Here is a 20,428-nt window from a genome sequence, read left to right as displayed (position 1 = left end):
TTCAGCTCTAAAGTACATATAACATGACATATTCTTGTCATCCAGAATTTCACTTTTCACTTTCGTGTCCAGCTGACTGGATCTAGCATGTAACCCATTTTTGTTTTTCCTTGAGATTATGGTTGAAACACCTCTTTTCCTCACAGGAGGCTTTTTCCAATCTTAGAAGGCAGAGCTCTCAGTGCCCTTTCTTGGATAACATAGCCTGTAGCTCCTTTGGAGTTTTATTTCTTGTACTACTACTAATACCCTTTTCTCTTATGAGTTCAATCAGCCTCTTCCCTCACCTAGGAGTAATTCAGTCACTGGGCCATTGTGAGAATTTTTGTCACCTTTCTACCAGGTTACCTTATATAACCTGGGGATATGGCATTATTTCATAACTTTGTTTTGCTCTAACAGAAAAATATGACTTATCTTGTCTCTTAGGAAAGTGTATCAGTCATATTCTCCATATCAGTAAGTATTGGTAGAACCATGAGTTGAAACCATTGAATCCAAGTCCAAAGCAAAACCAAATACAAACCATGATACCTGGCACTCTTGGGAAGTAAAACTACATTATCTAAACCTTTTGCCACTTTCAATATGATTAATAGAGCTCTTGCTACCCCTTTGATCACATCATGTTCTCTTTTCCTTGACATGAAGACATTTAAGAAGCTGAGAGTCAGGGCCAGGCATGGTGGCTTATGCCTATAATTTCAACACTTTGGGAGGCCAAGGTGAGAGGATTACTTGAGCCCAGGAATTCAAAGCAGCCTGGGCAATGTGGTGAAACGTTACCTCTGCAAAAAATACAAAAGTCAGCCAGGCATGGTAGCATGTGCCTATATCCCTAGCTACCCGAGAGGTTGAGGCAGGAGGATTGATTGAGCCTAGGAGTTCAAGGCTACAGTGAGCTGTGCTCATGCCACTGTACTCCAGCCTGGGTGACAGAGTGAGACTGTCTCAGATAGATAAGGCATATGTTCCTTTCCATCCCCCTGAGGTACCCATCTTCTTTCTCCCTTCCTGCATCAGGCTTTTTCCACCACATTTTATTACCAACAAACAGGCTTTTCTATATCAAGCATAATCTTTTTTTTTTTTTTTTTTTGAGATGGAGTCTTGCTCTGTTGCCCACGCTGGAGCTTAATGGCACGATCTTGGCTCACTGCAACCTCCACCTCCCAGGTTCAAGCAATTCTCCTGCCTCAGCCTCCCGAGTAGCTGGGATTACAGGCGCCTGCCACCATGCCTGGCTAACTTTTGTATTTTTAGTAGAGAAGGGGTTTCACCATGTTGGCCAGGCTGGTCTCAAACACCTGACCTCATGTGATCCATCCGCCTGGGCCTCCCAAAGTGCTGGGATTACAGGCGTGAGCCACCGTGCCTGACCTAAGCATAGTTTAATTGTCCAAATAGATAATCTTTTGTCTAGTGTCTTTGTCTATTGTCAGAGCACATAATATAAAATCTCACTTTTAACCATGTTTTAAAGTTAAATTACTGTCATCTCCCTTTAATTACAGCATTTAATGAGATCTGGCATTTTATACCCCAGATCAAAGCTACAGAATGCTGTAAAGGAACTTTTGTCTACCCAGAAAGGTTAGTCCCCTGGAGCTTGCTAGCCAGTCTTTAGAGCTGAGGTCAACAGTCTTTTTTTTTTTTTTTTTTTTGTAAATAGACAAGAGTCAATATTTTAGACCAAGCTTATCCAACCCACCGTATTTTGTTGCTGTCTGTTTTGTTTTGTTTTAGGCTTTCAGCAGCCTGAAGCCATGGTTTTTAGTCTGTCTCTAGTAATAAGCAAAACAGAGGGATGAGGAAGAGACTTTACTGGCCCAACCAGAAACAGAACCTAAGAACCTGTGACTGTATTATCTCGCTTGGACACCCTGTTAGACTGTGCGGGCTATATAGTTTATGTCACACCTGCTTAACACTGCCCTTGTAGCTTGAAAGTAGCCCTAGGCAATATATAAAATGAAGTAGTGTGGTATGAACACTGAAATTTGGATTTCATATAATTTTCATATGTCACTAAATAATAATTTTCTATTGAAAATTTTTTTAGTCATGTAAACATGTAAAAACCATTTAAACATGTAAAAACCATTTATACCACTCAGGCCTTACAGAATTTGGCATCCGGCTGTAGTTTGTCAACCCCTGCTCAAGGAAAAATTGTTTCCAGCCCAGTTAGACAACTCAGTTTTCTCAGTCAACCCCCTAGTAAACATCCTTAAGCCTCACAACTGCCAGCTATGAGGCTCTAAACAATGAGAATCCTGCAGCTGAAAATGCTGTCAGACTGTCCTCAGTTCACCTTAGTCTTTATCTGTGTATGTTCAAAACCAGAGGGTATACTCTTATCTATGATCAAATAGATGCTATAGCAGATTTTCCTGGAAATGACCCATAAACTGTAGCCCATATATATTAGTTGTTTTACTAGGATTTCTTTAGGTGTATTCAGAAAACCAAATGTAACTAGTCTCCCATGAGAAGTATTTATTTGTTAAGGTAATTGATAACCATTTTATTTTATTTTACTTATTTTGAGACAGGGTCTCACTCTGTCAGGCTGGAGTGCAGTGGCACAATCATGGTTCACTGAAACCTTGACCTCCTGGCTCAAGCAGTCCTCCCACCTCAGCCTCCTGAGTAGCTGGGACTATAGGCATGCACCACTACACTCAGCTAATTTTTAAAAATTTTTGTGGAGACAGGGTCTCACAATGTTGTCCAGGCTGTTCTTGAACTCCTGGGCTCAAGAGAGGACCATTTTAGATAAGCTAAAGAAGACTCATAAGTTATCTGGATGCTTAAGAACTGTCTTCTGGGCATTCCTAACATTTTTTTTTCTACCAGGACAGGAAGAGGAACCAGAGCCCTGAGTGAGGATGGCTGAGTTTGTGGATCTAGAATTGAAAGGGTCAAGGGATCTAGGGCCACCAGTTACAACCATCATCCCCATCCAGAAATCTAAAAGAAAATCCAGTCCTAATTTCTTTTCCCTCTCTGGCTGATCAGGAGATGATATTTATTCGTCTTTCTTAGTGGTAGGCTATAACCATAGACTCCTGGGAGAAATCTAAAATAAAAACAGGGATACCACATCAGTCTCTGTCTTTTTTTTTTTTTTTTCCTAATAGGCCATTAAAATTCCAAACCTATCATTCCTTTCTTAGATGGTGCTTTAGCTCCATTTTAGAACTTGAACACTTCTTATGAACAGAGGATCCTTTAAGATGCTGTCTTTGTTTAAAATTTACTGCATCATGATGGAAATAATTACCTTTGTCCCCTAAATGAGATCATGCATAGCTCCATGTAATATAATATAACTGAGGAATTCGAATCTCAAAGAGATGGACCTCTACCCAGTCACATCTGCTAAGTGGAGAGCCAGAACTTAAGTTCATTTTTATTGCTTCACTCTCTGGTGAGAAGTTGTTACTTCCCTTTGCTACGTTTATAGCATTTTCGAAGCTAAGAAACTGGTTCATTTTTCCTAACTTGATTCTCAAAATTTCCTTTCCAAACACCATTATGAACAACTAATAATGGCAGTCACTCAACTATTCTCTCCTATGACTTTTACACCTCAACTGTTTCGTTGAGAGGACCTTTATCTTAGCAAAACTTCGGTCAGAAAAGTTACGTTGAAGGTCTGGTATCTAGTCTCTCTTTTCTTTTCTTTCTACCCTAGAATATAAAAAGACAAAGCTACTTTTAGGGCCCACCTAAGGGCTTCCTTTATATGTATATGTATCAATCAAGATGTGATCCTGCCTTTGTCAACCCCACTTTCATTAGGAAGTCACCCTGCTTTATGAAGTTAGATATAAAGCAGTCTTTACATTTCTACCTGGAATTTCAAGCACTGCCAACTGCTCAGTGTCCTTCATTAGGAATTCTGCGGGCCATTCTGTTTTTGAAAGGACTCCGTATAGCTTCCTGGCAGGCATTTTCTCTTTCACGTAGAGGATGTTGGCCTTCTTATATTCTGCAAAGAAGCCATTATGATGTAGTAGAAGAACATTGTTATAATGTTAGACTAGCCTTAATTTGCATCTTTTCTTTGCCCTTACTTACTATTACTATTATTCAGTTGGGATAATAGTTCTAATTATGGAACCATCCTAATTATGGTACTGTTCTAGGAATAAATGAGCTAATATGTACAAAGTACCACTCTCTGTTGTTATATCCCATGGAACAGCAGTTCTAGCTTTTAGGAATAGCGTGAATACGGTGCAGTCACCTGAACCTGAACCTCACACATAATTTTAGGAAGTAAGATTGCTTGAACCTAATGTCTTTCTAACTTGGTTTTGTTTAGTTTTGCAAGTCTAAATAAATCAGTCCCAACTTAACTCTCCTCCCTACCTCTTGATCACCATTCACTTGCTATTAGAACAGTCAGGGTCACGTGTTTTGTCTTTCAGAATACCTCAATACTGCCAGTAAAACTTCTTCATTCCTATAAAGATGTCCCTTCTTATTCGTGGTTTTGGAATTCAAACCTCCTTCCCTTTAGGCGATTCTAAGCTAAGCTACCCTCACTATCTTTTTCCGTGTCTTATTCCTCAAAGGAAACCTAAAAGGAATCCATGGAAATTCCTAATAAATACTCTGAGGTGAGAGCCATGTCTTTTCAGCAAGGCAGGATTGTGAAGTCTCAGGTCAGGGCTAAAAGTGTTCTGAAGACTCTGCATGACATGAAAGCAAATTTTTACTGTTAAACCTTCCAGGAACATTACTTCTGACAAATAATCCTACTGATCAGTAAGAGATTTCTCTGAAATCATCTTTGTCATTAACCATGTAGGCCTCTGTACATCCTTTCTTTTGCTCCCTGAACCAAGTCTTTAATCTGCAGGAAATGCCTACTTTCCCTGCTTTCTGTCACTCCATTTGACTGCCCGGCCAAAAAGTCAGATAAGAAGCAATATTAAAAGTTCACAGGTCAGGGCTGGGAATGGTGTCTCACGCCTGTAATCCCAGCACTTTGGGAGACCGAGGCAGGTGGATTGCTTGAGCTCAGGAGTTTGAGACCAGCCTGGGCAACATGGTAAAACCCCATCTCTACTAAAAATAGAAAAATTAGACAGGTGTGGTGGTCCATGTCTGTAGTCCCAGCCTCTAGGGATGCTGAGGTGGGAGGATCACCTGAGCCCAGGAGGCAGAGGTTGCAGTGAGCTGAGATCTCACCACTGCACTCCAGCCTGTGTGTCAGAGGGAGACCCTGCCTCAAACAAACAAAAAAAAAGAGCTCACTGGTTGAGATGGTTAGGATTCATGGATAGTGCTTTGAAATGCCAGGTCATACTGTAGGAACAGGATTTTTCCTTTGCCTCCACTATTGGAAAAAGATTTAAAGGAAAGGGGGTTAACATTAGTAAACTAAGAAGAGCTTTAAAACTACCAAGAAGCTTCTAGAAAAGAGCACACAATTAATTTGATTTTTATACTATATTATTTTTAGGAAGATGGAACCATTTTGGAGAAGAATAGTGGACAGCAAGAAATAATAATGTATAATGCCATAGATTTTACTGGAGGAGCTTTAAAATAAAAAATAGCAAACTTTAAAAATAAGACATCAAAATATTTTTAAGAAATCTCATTTTTTAAAAGTATTTCTATGAGAGATAAAGAATACCATTTGTTTTTGTCCATTGATTCTTTAGGATAGTAAATGAGCAGCTACAGCGGTCAGTTGATGACTATCAGCACCGACTTTCCATAAAAAGAGGTGAACTTGAATCAGCCCAAACACAAATTAAAATACTGGAGGAAAAGATAGGTAAATGTTTTAAAATTTTGTTTCTGCTAATCCTAATGTACTTTGTCTAACAAACATTTCTTTTCATTTGTAGATGAACTAAACCTTAAGATGACTTCACAGGATGAGGAGGCTCATGTAATGAAAAAGACTATTGGTGTTATTGATAAAGAAAAAGACTTTCTCCAGGAGACTGTAGATGAGAAGACAGAAAAGATTGCAAATTTGCAAGAAAACCTAGCAAATAAAGTATGTGATTGTTTAATATAATTTTCCAGCATCCAAACAGAACAGTTTTTTTGTTGTTGTTTTGAGATGGGGTCTCACTCTGTCACTCAGGCTGGAGTGCAGTGGCATGATCACAGCTCACTGCAACCCCTATCTCTTGGGCTCAAGGAATCCCCCCACCTCAGCAATTGGAATTACAGGCATGAGCCACTACTTCTAGCCGGAAAAGATTATTGTATTTTCACTTATTCATTTCTTTTTTTAAAGGTTTATTTACTTTTGGCAGGATGTGGTGGCTCACACCTGCAATCCCAGCACTTTGGGAGGCTGAGGTGGGAGGATTGCTTGAGCTCAGGAGTTCAAGACAAGCCTGGGCCACGTAGTGAGACTCCATCTCTACCAAAAATACAAAAAATTAGCTAGGTGTGGTGGTGTGCATCTGTGGTCCCAGTTGCTCAGGAAGCTGAGGTGGGAGGATCACTTGAGCCCAGGGACGGAGATTGCACTGAGCTGAGATCATGCCACTGCACTCCAGCCTGAGTAACAGAGCAAGACCCTGCCTCAAAATAAATAAATAAATAAAAAGTTTATGTACTTTTATTGGTACATATGAGATGTACATATTTTTGGGTTACACATGATAATTTGAGACATTCATATAATCAAGTCAGGGCAATTGGGATATTTATCACTTTATTTTTTTCTTATGCTAGGAATGTGTGAATTACTCTCTTTTAGCTGTTTTGAAATGTGCGCTGGATTAGTGTTAACTGGAGTCACCCTGTTGATATCTCTCGAACACCAGGTCTTGTTTCTTCTAAGTGTATATTTGTGCCCATTAATCAACCTCTCTTCATGCCTCCTCCCTCATCCTTTTACTGGTCTTTGGTAACCACCAGTCTACTCTCTGTCTTCATGAGATCCACTTTTTAGCACCCACGTATGGGTGAGAACAAACGATATTTGTCTTTCTGTGCTTGACATGTTTCACTTAACATCATGACCTCCAGGTCCATCCATGTTGCTGCAAATGACAGCATTTCATTCATTTTCCTGGCTGAATAATAATTCCTGTGTATATATACCGGGGGCAGATATTTCTTCGATATATTGGTTTCCTCTCTTTCAGATATTTACTCAGTAGTGGAATTGCGGGATCATATGGTAGTTCTAGTTTTAGTTTTTTGAGGAACCTTCATACACTGTTTTCCATAGTGGCTGTACTAATTTACATTCCCACCAACAGTGTACAAGAGTTCCTGTTTCTCCATATCCTTGCCAGCATCTGTTATTCCCCATCTTTTTGATAAAAAGCATTCTAACTGGGGTGAGACGATATCTCATTGTGGTTTTAATTTGCATTTCTCTGATAATTAGTCATGTTGAGCATTTTTTCACATGCTTTTTGGCCATCTGTATATTTTCTTTTGAGAACTGTCTATGAAAATCTTTGCCCATTTTAAAATTGGATTATTTGGAGTTTTTTTGCTATTGAGTTGTTTGAGCTCCTTGTATGTTCTGGTTATTAATCCCTTGTCAGATGGATAGTTTGCAGATATTTTCTCCCATTCTGTAGGTTGTCTCTTCACTTTATTAATTGTTTCCAATGCTGTGCAGAACCTATTTGGCTTATTGTAATCCCATTTGTCTCTTTCTACTTTTGTTGCCTGTGCTTTTAAAGTCTTACACAAACAATATTTGTCCACACCAATGTCCTAGAGCATTTCCCCAACATTTTCTTCTAGTAGTTCCATAGTTTCAGGTCATGGATTTGAGTCTTTAATCCACTTTGATTTGAGTTTTGTATATGGTGAGAGATAGGGATCCAGTTTCATTATTCTGTATATGGTTATCCAGTTTTCCCAGCACCATTTATTGAAAAGACTGCCCTGTCCCCATTGTATGTTCTTGGCATCTTGTTGAAAATGAGTTGGCTTTAAATGTGTGGATTTATATCTGGGTCCCCTATTATGTTCTGTTGGTCTGTGTCTTGTTTTTACACCAATACCATGCTGATTGGATAGCTGTATCATATATTTTGAAGTCAGTTAGTGCAATCTCCAGCTTTGTTTTTTTGCTCAGGATTGCTATTTGGGGTCTTTAGTGGTTCCAATTTATTTGAGGATTTTTTTTTCTATATCTGTGAGGAATGTTGATCATGTTCTAATAGGGATTACACTGAATCTGTAAATTGCTTTGGGTATTATTATCATTTTAGCAACATTAATTCCTTCAATCCATGAGTATGGAATATCCTTCCATTTTTTTTATGACCTCTTCTATTTCTTTCATCAGTGTTTTGTAGTTTTCCTTGTATGGATCTTTCATATATTTGGTTAAATTGATTCCTAGGTATTTTCTATTCTTTGCAGCTATTGTAAATGGAATTGTTTTGTTGATTTATTTTTCAGATTGCTGTTGGAGTATAAAAATGCTGTTGATTTTTGTAATCTTGATTTTGTATCATGCAACTTACTGAATTTGCTTATCAGTTCCAACAGTTTTTTAGTGGAATCTTAAGGTTTTTCTAAATACAAGAACATGTGGTCTGCATATAAGGCTAATTTGACTTCTTCTTTTCAATTTGGATGCCCTTTTTTTCTTTCTCTTGACTAATTGTTCTGGCCAGGACTTCCAGGATTATGTTGAATAAAAGTGTGAAAGTGGGCATCCTTGGCTTGTTCCAGATCTTAGAGGAGAGGGTTTCAAGTTTTCCCCATTCAATATTATGTTGGCCCTAGGGTTAGGCCTTTGTTATTTTGAGGTATTTTCTTTCTGTACCCTTTGTTGAGGGTTTTTACAATAACGGGATGTTGCAACTTATTGAATGCTTTTTCAGCATCTATTGAAATGATTTATATGGTTTCTCTTCTTGCTTCTGTTAATGTATCACATTTATTGATTGTGCATGTTGAACCATCCTTGCATCCTTGGGATGAATCCCACTTGATCATGGTGAATGATCTTTTTAATTTATTTAAAAAGTATTGTTGAATTTAGTTTGCTAGTATTCTGTTGAGGATTTTTGCATGTATTTGCATCAATGATATAGGCCTGTAGTTTTCTTTTTTTGTTGTGTTTTTGTCTGGTTTTGGTATCAAGATAATGCAGGCCTTGTAGAATGAATTTGGAAGTATTCCACCCTTGTCAATTTCCTTGAAGAGTTTGAGCAGGAATTGGTATTAGTTCTTTAGATGTTCGGTAGAGTTCGGCAGTGAAGCCATTAGGTCCTGGACTTTTCTTTTGTGGAAGATTTTTATTACAGCATCTATCTTATTACATGCTATTGGTTTGTTGAAGTTTTCTGTTTCTTCATGGTTCAAACTTGGTAGCTTGTAAGTGTCCAGGAATTTCTCCATTTCTTCTAGGTTTTCCAATTTGCTGACATGTGATTGTAATTGTCTTTCATGATTCCTTGTATTTTCTGTGGTCACAGTTATGTCCCCTTTTTTGTTTCTGATTTTATTTATTGGGTCTTCTCTCTTTTTTTATTAGTCAACCTTAAAGGTTTGTTGATTTTTGTTTATCTTTTTTAAAAACCAACTTTTCATTTCATTGATCTTTTGTATTTTTTTTTTTTTTTTTTTTTTGAGACAGAGTCTCACTTTGTCGCCCAGGGTGGAGTGCAGTGGCGCGATCTTGGCTCACTGCAAGCTCCGCCTCCCGGGTTCACGCCATTCTCCTGCCTCAGCCTCCTGAGTAGCTGGGACTGTAGGCACCCACCACCACACCTGGCTAATTTCTTTTTGTATTTTTAGTAGAGACGGGGTTTCACCATGTTAGCCAGGATGGTCTCGATCTCCTGACCTCGTGATCCGCCTGCCTCGGCCTTCCAAAGTGCTGAGATTACAGGTGTGAGCCACCACACCCAGCCAATCTTTTGTATTTTCATCTCAATTCCATTTATTTTTGCTCTGATCTTTATTCTTTCTGGCCTTCTACTAACTTGGGGTTTGGTTTGTTCTGGCTTTTCTAGTTCCTTTCTAGTTTCTGGTTGAGGTACATCATCACTAGTTTGTTTATTCGAAGTCTTTCTAGTTGAGGTACATCATCACTAGGTTGTTTATTTGAAATCTTTTTTTTTGAGACAGGGTCTCACTCTATTGCCCAGGCTGAAGTGCAGGAGCAAGATCATGGCTCATTGCAGCCTTGACCTTTCAGACACAAGCAATCCTCCTACCTCAGCCTCCCAATTAGCTGGTACTACAGACATGTACTACCATGCCCAGCTAATTTTTAATTTTTTTGTAGAGAACGGTGTCTTACCATGTTTCCCAGGTTGGTGTCCAACTCCTAGTCTCAAGCAGTCCTCTGGCTCAGCCTCCCCAAGTGCTGGGATTACAGGCGTGAGCCACCATGCTCAGCCTCAACTTTTTTGATACAGACATTTATTGCTATAAACTTCCCTCTTAGCACTGTTTTTGCTGTATTTCATAGATTTTGGTACATTATATTTCCCTTTTCATTTGTTTCAAGAATTTTTTTAATTGCCTTTTTAATTTCTTCATTGACCCATTGGTCATTCGAGAGCAACTGTTGTTTAATTTCCATATGTTTGTGTAGTTTCCAGCGTTTCTCTTATTGATTTCTAGTTTTATTCCGGTTTATTCAGAAAAGATACTTGATATGCTTTCTACTTTCTTGAATGTGTTGAAACTTGTTTTGTGGCATGAACTATGGTCTATTCTGTAGAACGTTCCATGTGCCGATAAAAGGAATTTATTCTGCAGCAGTTGGGTGAAATGTTCTGTAAATGTCAGTTGGGCATATTTGTCTAGTGTATAGAGTAACTCCAATGTTTCTTTGTTGATTTTATGTCAACGTGATCTGTCCATTACTGATAGTGGGGTGGTGAAGTCCCCTACCATTATCGTATTGCAGTCTGTCTCTCTTTTTAGATCTATTAATGTTTGCTTTATATACCTGAGAACCTGGTGTTGGGTGCATAAATATGTATAATTATTATACTCTCTTTCTGTATTGACCCCTTTATAATTCTATATAGTGACCTTTGTTGTCTCTTTATAATCTTTGACTTGTAGGCTACTTTATATATATGATATAAGTAAAGCTACTCCTTCTGTTTTTTGCTTGCATGAAATATCTTTTTCCATCCATTCACTTTCAGTCTTATTTGTGTCTTTATAGGTGAAGTGGGTTTCCTGTAGGCAGTATATAGTTGGGTCTTATTTTTAACCATTCAGACACTCAGTCTTTTAATTGGAGAATGGAGTTAGTTTCCATTCAGTGTTGTAATTGATATGTAAGGACTTAATGCTGCCTTTTTTTTTTTTTTTTTTTGCTTCTTTTCTAGTTGTTTTATAGCTCTTCTCTTTCTTCCCTTCTTATTGTCATCCTTCGTGATAAAGTGATTTTCTCTGGTAGTGTGTTTTAATCAATTGCTTTTTATAGCTTTTTACACTGTGGTTACCATGAGGCTTACAAAACATATCTTTCTAAGTTATTTTAAAGAACTGACAACTTATCTTAGATTACACACACACAATAAAAACAAAGAAGACCAGGCATGTTGGCTCACACCTATAATTCCAACACTTCGGGAGACAAAGATGAGAGGATTGCTTGAGGCCACAAGTTTAACATAGTGAGACCCCATCTCTACAAAAATAAAAAAATTAGCTGGGCATGGTGGTACCTGTAGTCCCAGATATTCAGGAGCCTGAGGCAGGAGGATCACTTGAGCCCAGGAGTTTAAGGCTGTAATGAGCTATGATCACAGCATTACACTTCAAGTCTGGATGACAGAACAAGACCCAGTCTCTAAAAAACAACAAACAAACAAAACAAAAAACCCACAAAGACATAACTAAAAAAAAATTCTACACTTTATCTCCCTCGCATTTTGACTTGTGGTTGTCTTAATTTACAGATTTGTATATTGCCTGTCTCTTAACAGGTTGCTGTAGCTATTATTGTTTTTGATAGATTAGATTTTTAGGCTTCATACTAGAACTATAAGTGGATTGTATACCACAACTACAGTATCAGAGTATTCTGGGTTTGTCTCTGTATTTAATTTTACCAGTGGGTTTTATACCTTCAAATGTTTTCTTTTTGCACATTAGTTTTTTTCTTTCAAATTGAAAAACTCCCTTAGCATTTCTTTTAAGCTATGCCTGTTCGTGGTGAATTCTCTTAGCTTTTGTTTATCTGGGAAGGACTTTATATCTTCTTCATATTTGAAGGGCACTTTTGCTGGATAACATATTCTTGTATGGCAGTTTTTTTCTTTTAGTACTTTGAAAATGATAGTCTACTTCCTCTTGGCCTGTATGGTTTCTTTTGAGAAGTCTGTTTCTAGATGAATTGGAGTTCCTTTATGTGTTATTTGCTTTTCTCTTCTTGCTTTTAGGATCCTATCTTTGTCCTTGACCTTGGAGAGTTTATTATATGCTTTGGGGCAGTCTTTCTGGAGTTGAATCTCTTTGGTGTTCTCTGACCTTTGTACACCAGGAAATTTATCTTTCTCAAGTTTTGGAAAGTGTTTTGTTATTATTTCTTTGAGTAAGCTTTCTACCCTTTGATCTTGGTCAACTCCCTCTTGAACACCAGTAATCCTTAGATTTTGTATTTTTCTATATCTTGTAGGCAATTTTTGTTCCTTTTTATTCTTTTGTTGTTGTTCTCCTTTGACTGCGTAATTTCAAATAGCTTGTCTTCAAGCTCACTGATTCTTGCCTTTCCTTGATCCATTCTCCTGTTGAGATCCTCCAATGAATTTTTCAGTTCAGGAAGTGTATTTCTCAATTCTAAGATTTGTTTGACATTTTTTATTATTTCAACCTCTTTGTTAAATTTCTCTGATATGAGCCAAGTGTGGTGATGTGCACCTGTGGTTCCAACTACATGGGAGGCTGAGGCAGGAGGATCCGTTGAGTCCTAGGTGGTTGAGTCTGCAGTGAGCCGTGATTACACCACTGCACTCCAGCCTGGGCGACAGAATGAGACCCTGTCTCAAAAAAATATATTAAAAATTTTTTTTCTGATAAATTTCTGAATTTTCTGTGTTATCTTGGGGATCACTGAATTTCCCTGATACCTCAATTTTGAATTCTTGGCCAGAGAGCTCAGGTGTCACTGTCTTGTCAGGATCAATCACTGGTTCCTTGCTTTGTCCATTTGGAGAGTTCATGGTCCCCTGTTTGCTGTTGTTTCTTGTGGATGTATGTGTCTTTGAAGGATTAGTTATTTACTCCAGTCTTCTCTGTCTGGCTTGTTTTTTGTTGTTGTTTTTGTTTCGTTTTTGTTTTTTGAGGCAGAGTCTTGCTCTGTCACCTAGACTGGAGTGCAGTGGCATCATCTCAACTCACTGCAACCTCCATCTCCCAAGTTCAAGTTATTCTCCTGCCTCAGCCTCCCGAGTAGCTGGAATTACAGGCACGCAACACCACACCTGGCTAATTTTTGTATTTTTAGTAGAGATGGCATTTCACCATGTTGGCCAGGCTGGTCTCGAACTCCTGATCTCAGGTGATCCACCTGCCTCAGCCTCCCAAAGTGCTGGGATTACAGGCCTGAACCACCACACCCAGCCTGGCTTGTTTTGGTTTTCATTGGTTACGTTTGCTTAGAGATTCTTCAAACTTTATTGAATTTCTTATACTTTTTTTCCTAGATCACTGCCTCCTTTTTGTCACTAGATGGTGGCTAAAGCCCAAGTTTGCCTTGGCTTTAGTGAATGCTCAGACCCCTGCCCATCTGGGATGGGGAGGTCCCAAAGGGGATGTCCCAGCAGTGTGGAAGGGCTAGCTAAGGGTTTGTGCCCAGGGGACCTGTGGAATGTACCTCCTACAGCATGGTGTTACTGAACTACCACTCTGATTGGGTGTCTTTGGCTGAGTAATGGAGAAGAGTTTCCAGGGATGAGGAGGTAGTCCTACTTCCCCACTTTGTCTCTGGGTGTCCTCAGGGACAGGTCTCCCTTCAGGTATCCATGATGTTTCCTGTGTGTTGAGGCATGGAACAGGTCTCCTGCCAAATTACCCAAGATAGTAGAAAAGCTGGTTGTCCATCTCAATCTCACTTTTTCCGGTGTAGAAACCATGAGTTAGGGGAGATTTTCCAGGTACTTGGTGCCAGGCAGATTGAGAGAAGGGGCATCACAGGTGTGAAAATTCAATTCTGTCACCGTCTGCTCAGAGGTTTTTTACGTCTCTGTGGCCCAGGAACTGACTTGTCCTCGTATTTGAGTCCTGGGATAGTGCTGATGATAATGTTAGCATTGTATATTTATTTTTGGTTTTCTTTGTGAGGATTGAAGTCAGCTTGTGACTACACCACCATTTTAGAACCAGAAGTTTCCCAAATATGCAGTTATTATTGGCCATGTAGAAGTTTCTAAGACCTAGGGCCATATTTTCTAATGTTTAAATGTCATTTTTTTCAAATAATGTTTATCTTCAAAATGTGATTTTATCAGATCTCATTAAAGCAAACTCAAGAAAACTATTCAAGGGTTGGTCAAAACATGCCATTATGTGAAGTATGATTGGGACATGGAGATATGTTTACTTGGAGCTTTGTTTTAGGCATACTTTATATAATTGAGCTGCATATTTGAACTATATGAATATGACAAGTTATATAAATTTAGCTAAAGACATTTTGGTTTAAAATCTTACACGTTTTTGTAATTTCTATAGGAAAAAGCTGTTGCTCAAATGAAGCTAATGATCTCAGAGTGTGAATCATCTGTGAAGTAAGTCATTAATGAAATTACATCCAGCTTTTTAGGAGATTTTCAGTGAATACAGCTTTATCTATTCAGTAGCATTGTAACAATAGAAGAATTTCCCTTTCAATTTCCCCATTTTTGTCAATGGTAGCATCATTTTCTCAGTCTCCAGCTTGAAAATATGTTATCCTCTTTAACCTGTCCGTTTCTGTCATCCACATCTAAACACTTATGTCTTATTAACTATTCTCCTATATACCTACTTGTTCCTTATTTTTACTATAATTATGCCACTTGGAGCCTAATCATTAAAACTTAAAATTACTTTAGTAGCCAATTTTTAATTTATTCTCCATCTAAACCTATCTTGAGCACTGTCACAAAATTTTACGTTTTATGTATAGTCTCTCTAGACAGATTGTAAGCCACTTCAAGAAAAAAGTCACTTATTATATTTATTTTATATACCCTTAACATTTTATATAATAGTGGGGATTATAAACATTTAATAAATATTTGCCAATTTAATCTGTGCTTTACTTTTTGTTTGTTTGTTTTTGAGACAAAGTCTCACTCTGTCGCACAGGCTGGAGTGTAGTGGCGAGATCTCTGCTCATGGCAACCTCACCCTCCCCAGGCTCAGGTGATCCTCCCACCTCAGCCTTCTGAGTAGCTGAGACTACAGGCGTGTGCCACCACGCTCAGCTAATTTAAAAAATTTTTGTAGAAATGACATCTCCCTATATTGCCCAGCCTGGTCTCGAACTCCTGGGCTCAAGCTGTTCAACTTTTTTTTTTTTTTTTTGAGACAGAGTCTCGCTCTGTTGCCTAGGCTGGAGTACAGTGGGGCGATCTCGGCTCATTGCAAGCTCTGCGTCCCGGGTTCACGCCATTCTCCTGCCTCAGCCTCCCGAGTAGCTGGACTACAGGCGCTCGCCACCACACCTGGCTATTTTTTTGTATTTTTAGTAGAGACGGGGTTTCACCGTGTTAGCCAGGATGGTCTCGATCTCCTGACCTCATGATCCGCCCGCCTCGGCCTCCCAAAGTGCTGGGATTACAGGTTTGAGCCACCGCGCCCAGCCCCCAAGCTATTCAACTTTTAACACTTGAAAGTTTTCTGTGTTTACTTGACTGTTGGAATAACATTTTTTTTTACTTCATTTGCATGTAATTATTGGTAGAGCTCTAAAATACCTGTTCTACCTAATTAATAGATATCTTAATGCAGCAGTTATAATTTCTTATAATCACAGTATATTTGTATTCTAAGTATACTTAGACTATAAGTTTTGTTTTAAATGAACTACAGTTTTTAAAAGTTTTCTTTATTAGTTTCACATCACTCATTTAACAGCCAGCTGAAAGAAACATTGGTTAATCGAGATCGTGAGATAAACAGCCTCCGGCGCCAGCTTGATGCAGCTCACAAAGAACTCGATGAAGTAGGAAGATCTAGAGAAATCGCTTTTAAGGAAAACAGAAGACTGCAAGATGACCTGGCTACAATGGCAAGAGAAAACCAAGTATGAACACAAGGCATAAATTTTGATAGTTTTATACTTTCCATTGTTTGCTAAATATTAAAGCTCTAAATATTTTTTCTAAAATCTAATGATATAAAAATAAGTGACATAAATAATTCATTAAGGACAATGGTGTTTATCAGGGTATTAAAAAATGTAGCTTAGGCCGGGCGCAGTGGCTCACACCTGTAATCTTAGCACTTTCAGAGGCTGAGGTGGTTGGATCACTTGAGGTCAGGAGTTCGAGACCAGCCTGGCCAACATTGTGAAACCCCCATCTCTACTAAAAATACAAAAATTAGCCAGGCATGGTGGCATGCGCCTGTAATCCCAGCTGCTCGGAAGGCTGAGGCAGGAGAATCACCTGAACCTGGAGGCGGAGGTTGCAATGAGCCAAGATCATGCCACTGCACTCCAGCCTGGGCAACAGAGTGAGACTCCATCTAAAAAAAAAAAAAAAAAAAAAAGGGTGGGGGGGCAACAGAGTGAGACTCTGTCAAAAAAAAACATAGCTTAGAATGCTGCTATATATCGCAGGGTGTCTAATGGGTGCAACTGGTCTTCTCACCATTTTGGTCTTTGTTGCAAGGAAACCTAAAGGTGGGAGCATGAAATTCTGTATGTCAGAAATCATTGTTACTTTACTGGGTGAGGACATCAGCATCACTCCCAGAGCAAAGTTTCTGTGTTTTAAAGACTCAGGGTAGGTTTTAATTATTTGTGCAAGCTTCTGTCGGCTCCAAAATATACCTGTAGATAAATGAATGAGTGTTTTAGAATGGCAAGTACTGAAAGGTATTAGTTCTGTTCGTGCTGTTTTCTTAAAAGATTGTACTGAGAAAACCAGTGATTTTACTGTTTTAAATATCTTATGTTTTTTAAAAATTATTTTCCGTATTATTCAGCATAAAGCATATTGATGAAATATGAATGTTTTTTAATGTCAATCCCTGACCATAGCTAGCCTTTAGTGTAAATGCCAGATACATGATCAGGACTATTATGGGAAATGTGTGATAAAGTTTGGTTAAAAAATCAGTATCAGACCAGGCGTGGTAGCTCACACCTATAATCCCAGCACTTTCGGAGACCAAAGTGGGAGGATTGCTTGAGCCCAGGAGTTTGAGACCAGGCTGGACATCATAGTGAGACCTCATCTCAGAAAATTTAAAAAAAAAATTAGCTGGTATGGTGACATGTGCCTGTGGTCTCAGCTACTCGGAGGGCTGAAGTGGAAGGATTGCTTGAGCCCAGAAGGTCAAGGCTGCAGTGAGCTGTGATCACGCCATTGCACTCCAGTCTGGGCAACAGAATGAGACTCTGTCTGAAAAATTTTAAAAAGACAAGATCAGCCAGGAAAAATATGTGAAAATAACACTTAGGAACAGTATTCTTTTTGCCCTACTCTATCTTATTCTCCAATTCCAAAGGAATTATTTGAATATAAATAAAATTTATTTGGTGTTGTGTTCATTTTAGATTGTCTTTAATTTTCTGATTTGTAGGAAATCTCATTGGAATTGGAAGCAGCAGTGCAAGAAAAAGAGGAAATGAAGAGCAGAGTTCATAAATACATAACAGAGGTGTCACGATGGGAGAGCTTAATGGCTGCCAAGGTGAAAAATATTATTTAGGTTGGATTTAAGACTGAGGGTTTTTTTTTTTTTTTTAACTTTTTCATGTGCCTCTACAATTAGATATTAAACATTTTAAAGTAGAGCTCCTGCCTACCGCCTTTTTCTATCTTTCCCATAGATTTTAGTATGGTACCTGCACAGATATCTAATGCTTCCTAAATTAGAACAGAATGCTGTGTATGTGTATGTGTTTATGACATAGATGTTCCAGTAAGTGACAGTTACTAATTTAGAAACAACTTTATTATGATTAAACCAGGAAAAAGAAAATCAAGATTTGTTAGATAGATTTCAGATGCTTCATAACCGTGCTGAAGACTGGGAGGTCAAAGCCCATCAAGCTGAGGGAGAAAGCAGCTCAGTTCGACTGGAACTTCTTTCTATTGACACTGAGAGGAGACATCTTCGAGAAAGAGTGGAGCTATTAGAAAAAGAAATTCAAGAGGTAATATATTTATTTGTTTTGTAAAGATGTTATTTAGTGAAACAGAAAACATTCAAAGATACTTTATTTTTTTATTTATATATTTTTTTTGAGATGAAGTCCCACTCTGTTGCCCAGGCTGGAGTGCAATGGCACGATCTCTGCTCACTGCACCCACCTCCTGGGTTCAAGCAATTCTTCTGTCTCAGCCTCCTGAGTAGCTGGGATTATAGGCGTGTGCCACCACACCTGGCCAATTTTTTTGTAGTTTTAGTAGAGATGGGGTTTCACCATGTTGGCCAGGCTGGTCTCGAACTCCTGACCTTGAGTGATCCACCCGCCTCAGCCTCCCAAAGTGCTGGGATTACAGGCATGAGCCACTGCACCCGGCCTCAAAGATACTTTATTGACCTGAGGTCGTAAACATTGATAAAATCAAGTTCAGTGGTAAATTTCTGTCATTCTCATAATTTGCATAGAAGCCCCATTACTTTTTTTTGTAGTAAAAGATACATACATCAAATTTCCCATTTTAACCATTTTTAAGTAGACAGTTCTGTGGCATTAGTACATTCACAATGTTGTGTAACTATCACCATTATTTGTCATCCTGCTTTCTGTCTCTATGAATTTTATTACTCTAGGTACCTCATATAGTGGAATCACACAATATTTGTCCTTTTGTGACTGATTTCACTTAGCCTTAAGGTTTACTTTACCTCAAGGTTCATCCATATTGTGTAGCATGTGTCAGAATTTCATCCTTTTTTAAGGCTGAATAACATTTCATTGTATGTATGTACCACATTTTTGTTTAGCCATTCCTCTGTCAATGGACATTTGATTTGTTTCTACCTTTTGGCTGTTGTGAATAATGCTGCTATGAACATGAGTATACAAATATATCTGTTCAGGTGCTTGCTTTCAGTTCTTTTGGGTATATACCCAGAAATGGAATTACTGGATCATATGATAATTCTGTGTTTAATTTTTTGAGGAATAGCCATGTGGTTTTTCCTTAGGTGCTACACAATTTTACATTTCTACCAGCAATGCACGAGGGTTCCAGTTGCTCCACATCCTTGCCAACACTTGTAATTTTTTTATTTTTTATTTTATAAGAGCCATCATAATGGGAATGGAGCGGTATCTCGTGGTTCTGATTTGCATTTCCTTAATGGTTAGTGATGTTGAGCATCTTTTCATTTGTTTATTGACGATTTGTGTATCTTCTTTGGAGACATGTTTATTCAAATCCTTTGTTCATTTTTTAATCAGATTGTTTTAAATTGTTGTTGTAGAAGTTCTTTATTCTGGAGATTAATAACCTTAGTGTATATGTGATTTGCAAATATTTTCTCCCATTGTGTGGGTTGCCTTTTCAACAGTTTTTGATGTACAGAAGTTTTCAATTTAAATGAAGTCCAATTTTTTTTTCCTTTGATGCCTATACTTGTGGTGTCATATCCAAGAAATTATTGCCAACTGCAATGTCATAAAGCTTTTCCCCTATGTTTTCTAATAAGAGTTTTATAGTTTTAGCTCCTATATTCAGGTCTTTGTTTCATTTTGAGTTAATTTTTACAAATGATATAAGGTAAGAGCCCAGCATCATTTTTTTGCATGTGGATTTAAATAAGATTTTGTCATAAAGACAGTCTGATAAAAATCTCATAATAAAAAATTTGGGTTCAGTTAAAATATAGGGACCCCGGGTTAGATTGTTATACAATAGTTGGCCATTATTGTCATTTTTGTTTTGTTTGTATAGTTTTATAATTTTTATCTTTCAGGAGAAAGTATTGACTATCTGTAGCAGATAGAATTATAGCCTCCAAAAAGATATATTGAGCCCCAGTCTCTTATTTGGAAAAAGTGTCTTTGCAGATGGAATCAAGTTAAAATGAGGTCATAGTGGATTAGGGTTAGACCCTAAGACCAATGGACTGATGTCTTTATAGGACAATGGATATTTGGACACAGAAAACACGGGAGAGAACACCACGTAAAGATGGAGGCAAAGATTAGAGTGATATGTGTAGAAGTCAAGGAGTGTCAAGGACTGCCAGTAGCCATCAGAAACTAGGAGAGAGACAAAGAACAGATTCTGCTTCAGCATCTCCAGAAGGAACCAAACCT

General features: G+C 38.3%; 1 protein-coding gene across 4 annotated transcripts in view; it reads left to right on the top strand.

Annotated features, from left to right (window-relative positions):
• Positions 1 to 20,428, top strand: part of CEP135 (centrosomal protein 135) — an 85,999-nt gene that overhangs the window by 44,958 nt on the left and 20,613 nt on the right. For all 4 annotated transcript variants that reach the window (XR_008502000.1, XM_054484396.1, XM_063664544.1 and 1 more), the window contains 6 exons: positions 5,685 to 5,800; positions 5,874 to 6,028; positions 14,671 to 14,726; positions 16,060 to 16,228; positions 17,734 to 17,844; positions 18,125 to 18,310. Coding sequence is in view for 3 of the 4 variants with exons in the window: in XM_054484396.1 (XP_054340371.1) it covers positions 5,685 to 5,800; positions 5,874 to 6,028; positions 14,671 to 14,726; positions 16,060 to 16,228; positions 17,734 to 17,844; positions 18,125 to 18,310 (793 nt within the window). In the remaining variant the exon portion in view is untranslated. The remainder of the gene's footprint in view (positions 1 to 5,684; positions 5,801 to 5,873; positions 6,029 to 14,670; positions 14,727 to 16,059; positions 16,229 to 17,733; positions 17,845 to 18,124; positions 18,311 to 20,428) is intronic.

Source organism: Pongo pygmaeus, chromosome 3, assembly GCF_028885625.2.
Source record: "Pongo pygmaeus isolate AG05252 chromosome 3, NHGRI_mPonPyg2-v2.0_pri, whole genome shotgun sequence".
Taxonomy (NCBI): Eukaryota; Metazoa; Chordata; class Mammalia; order Primates; family Hominidae; genus Pongo; species Pongo pygmaeus.
The sequence above is the reverse complement of the archived record's forward strand: the minus strand, read 5'-3'. Positions and strand labels throughout refer to the sequence as shown.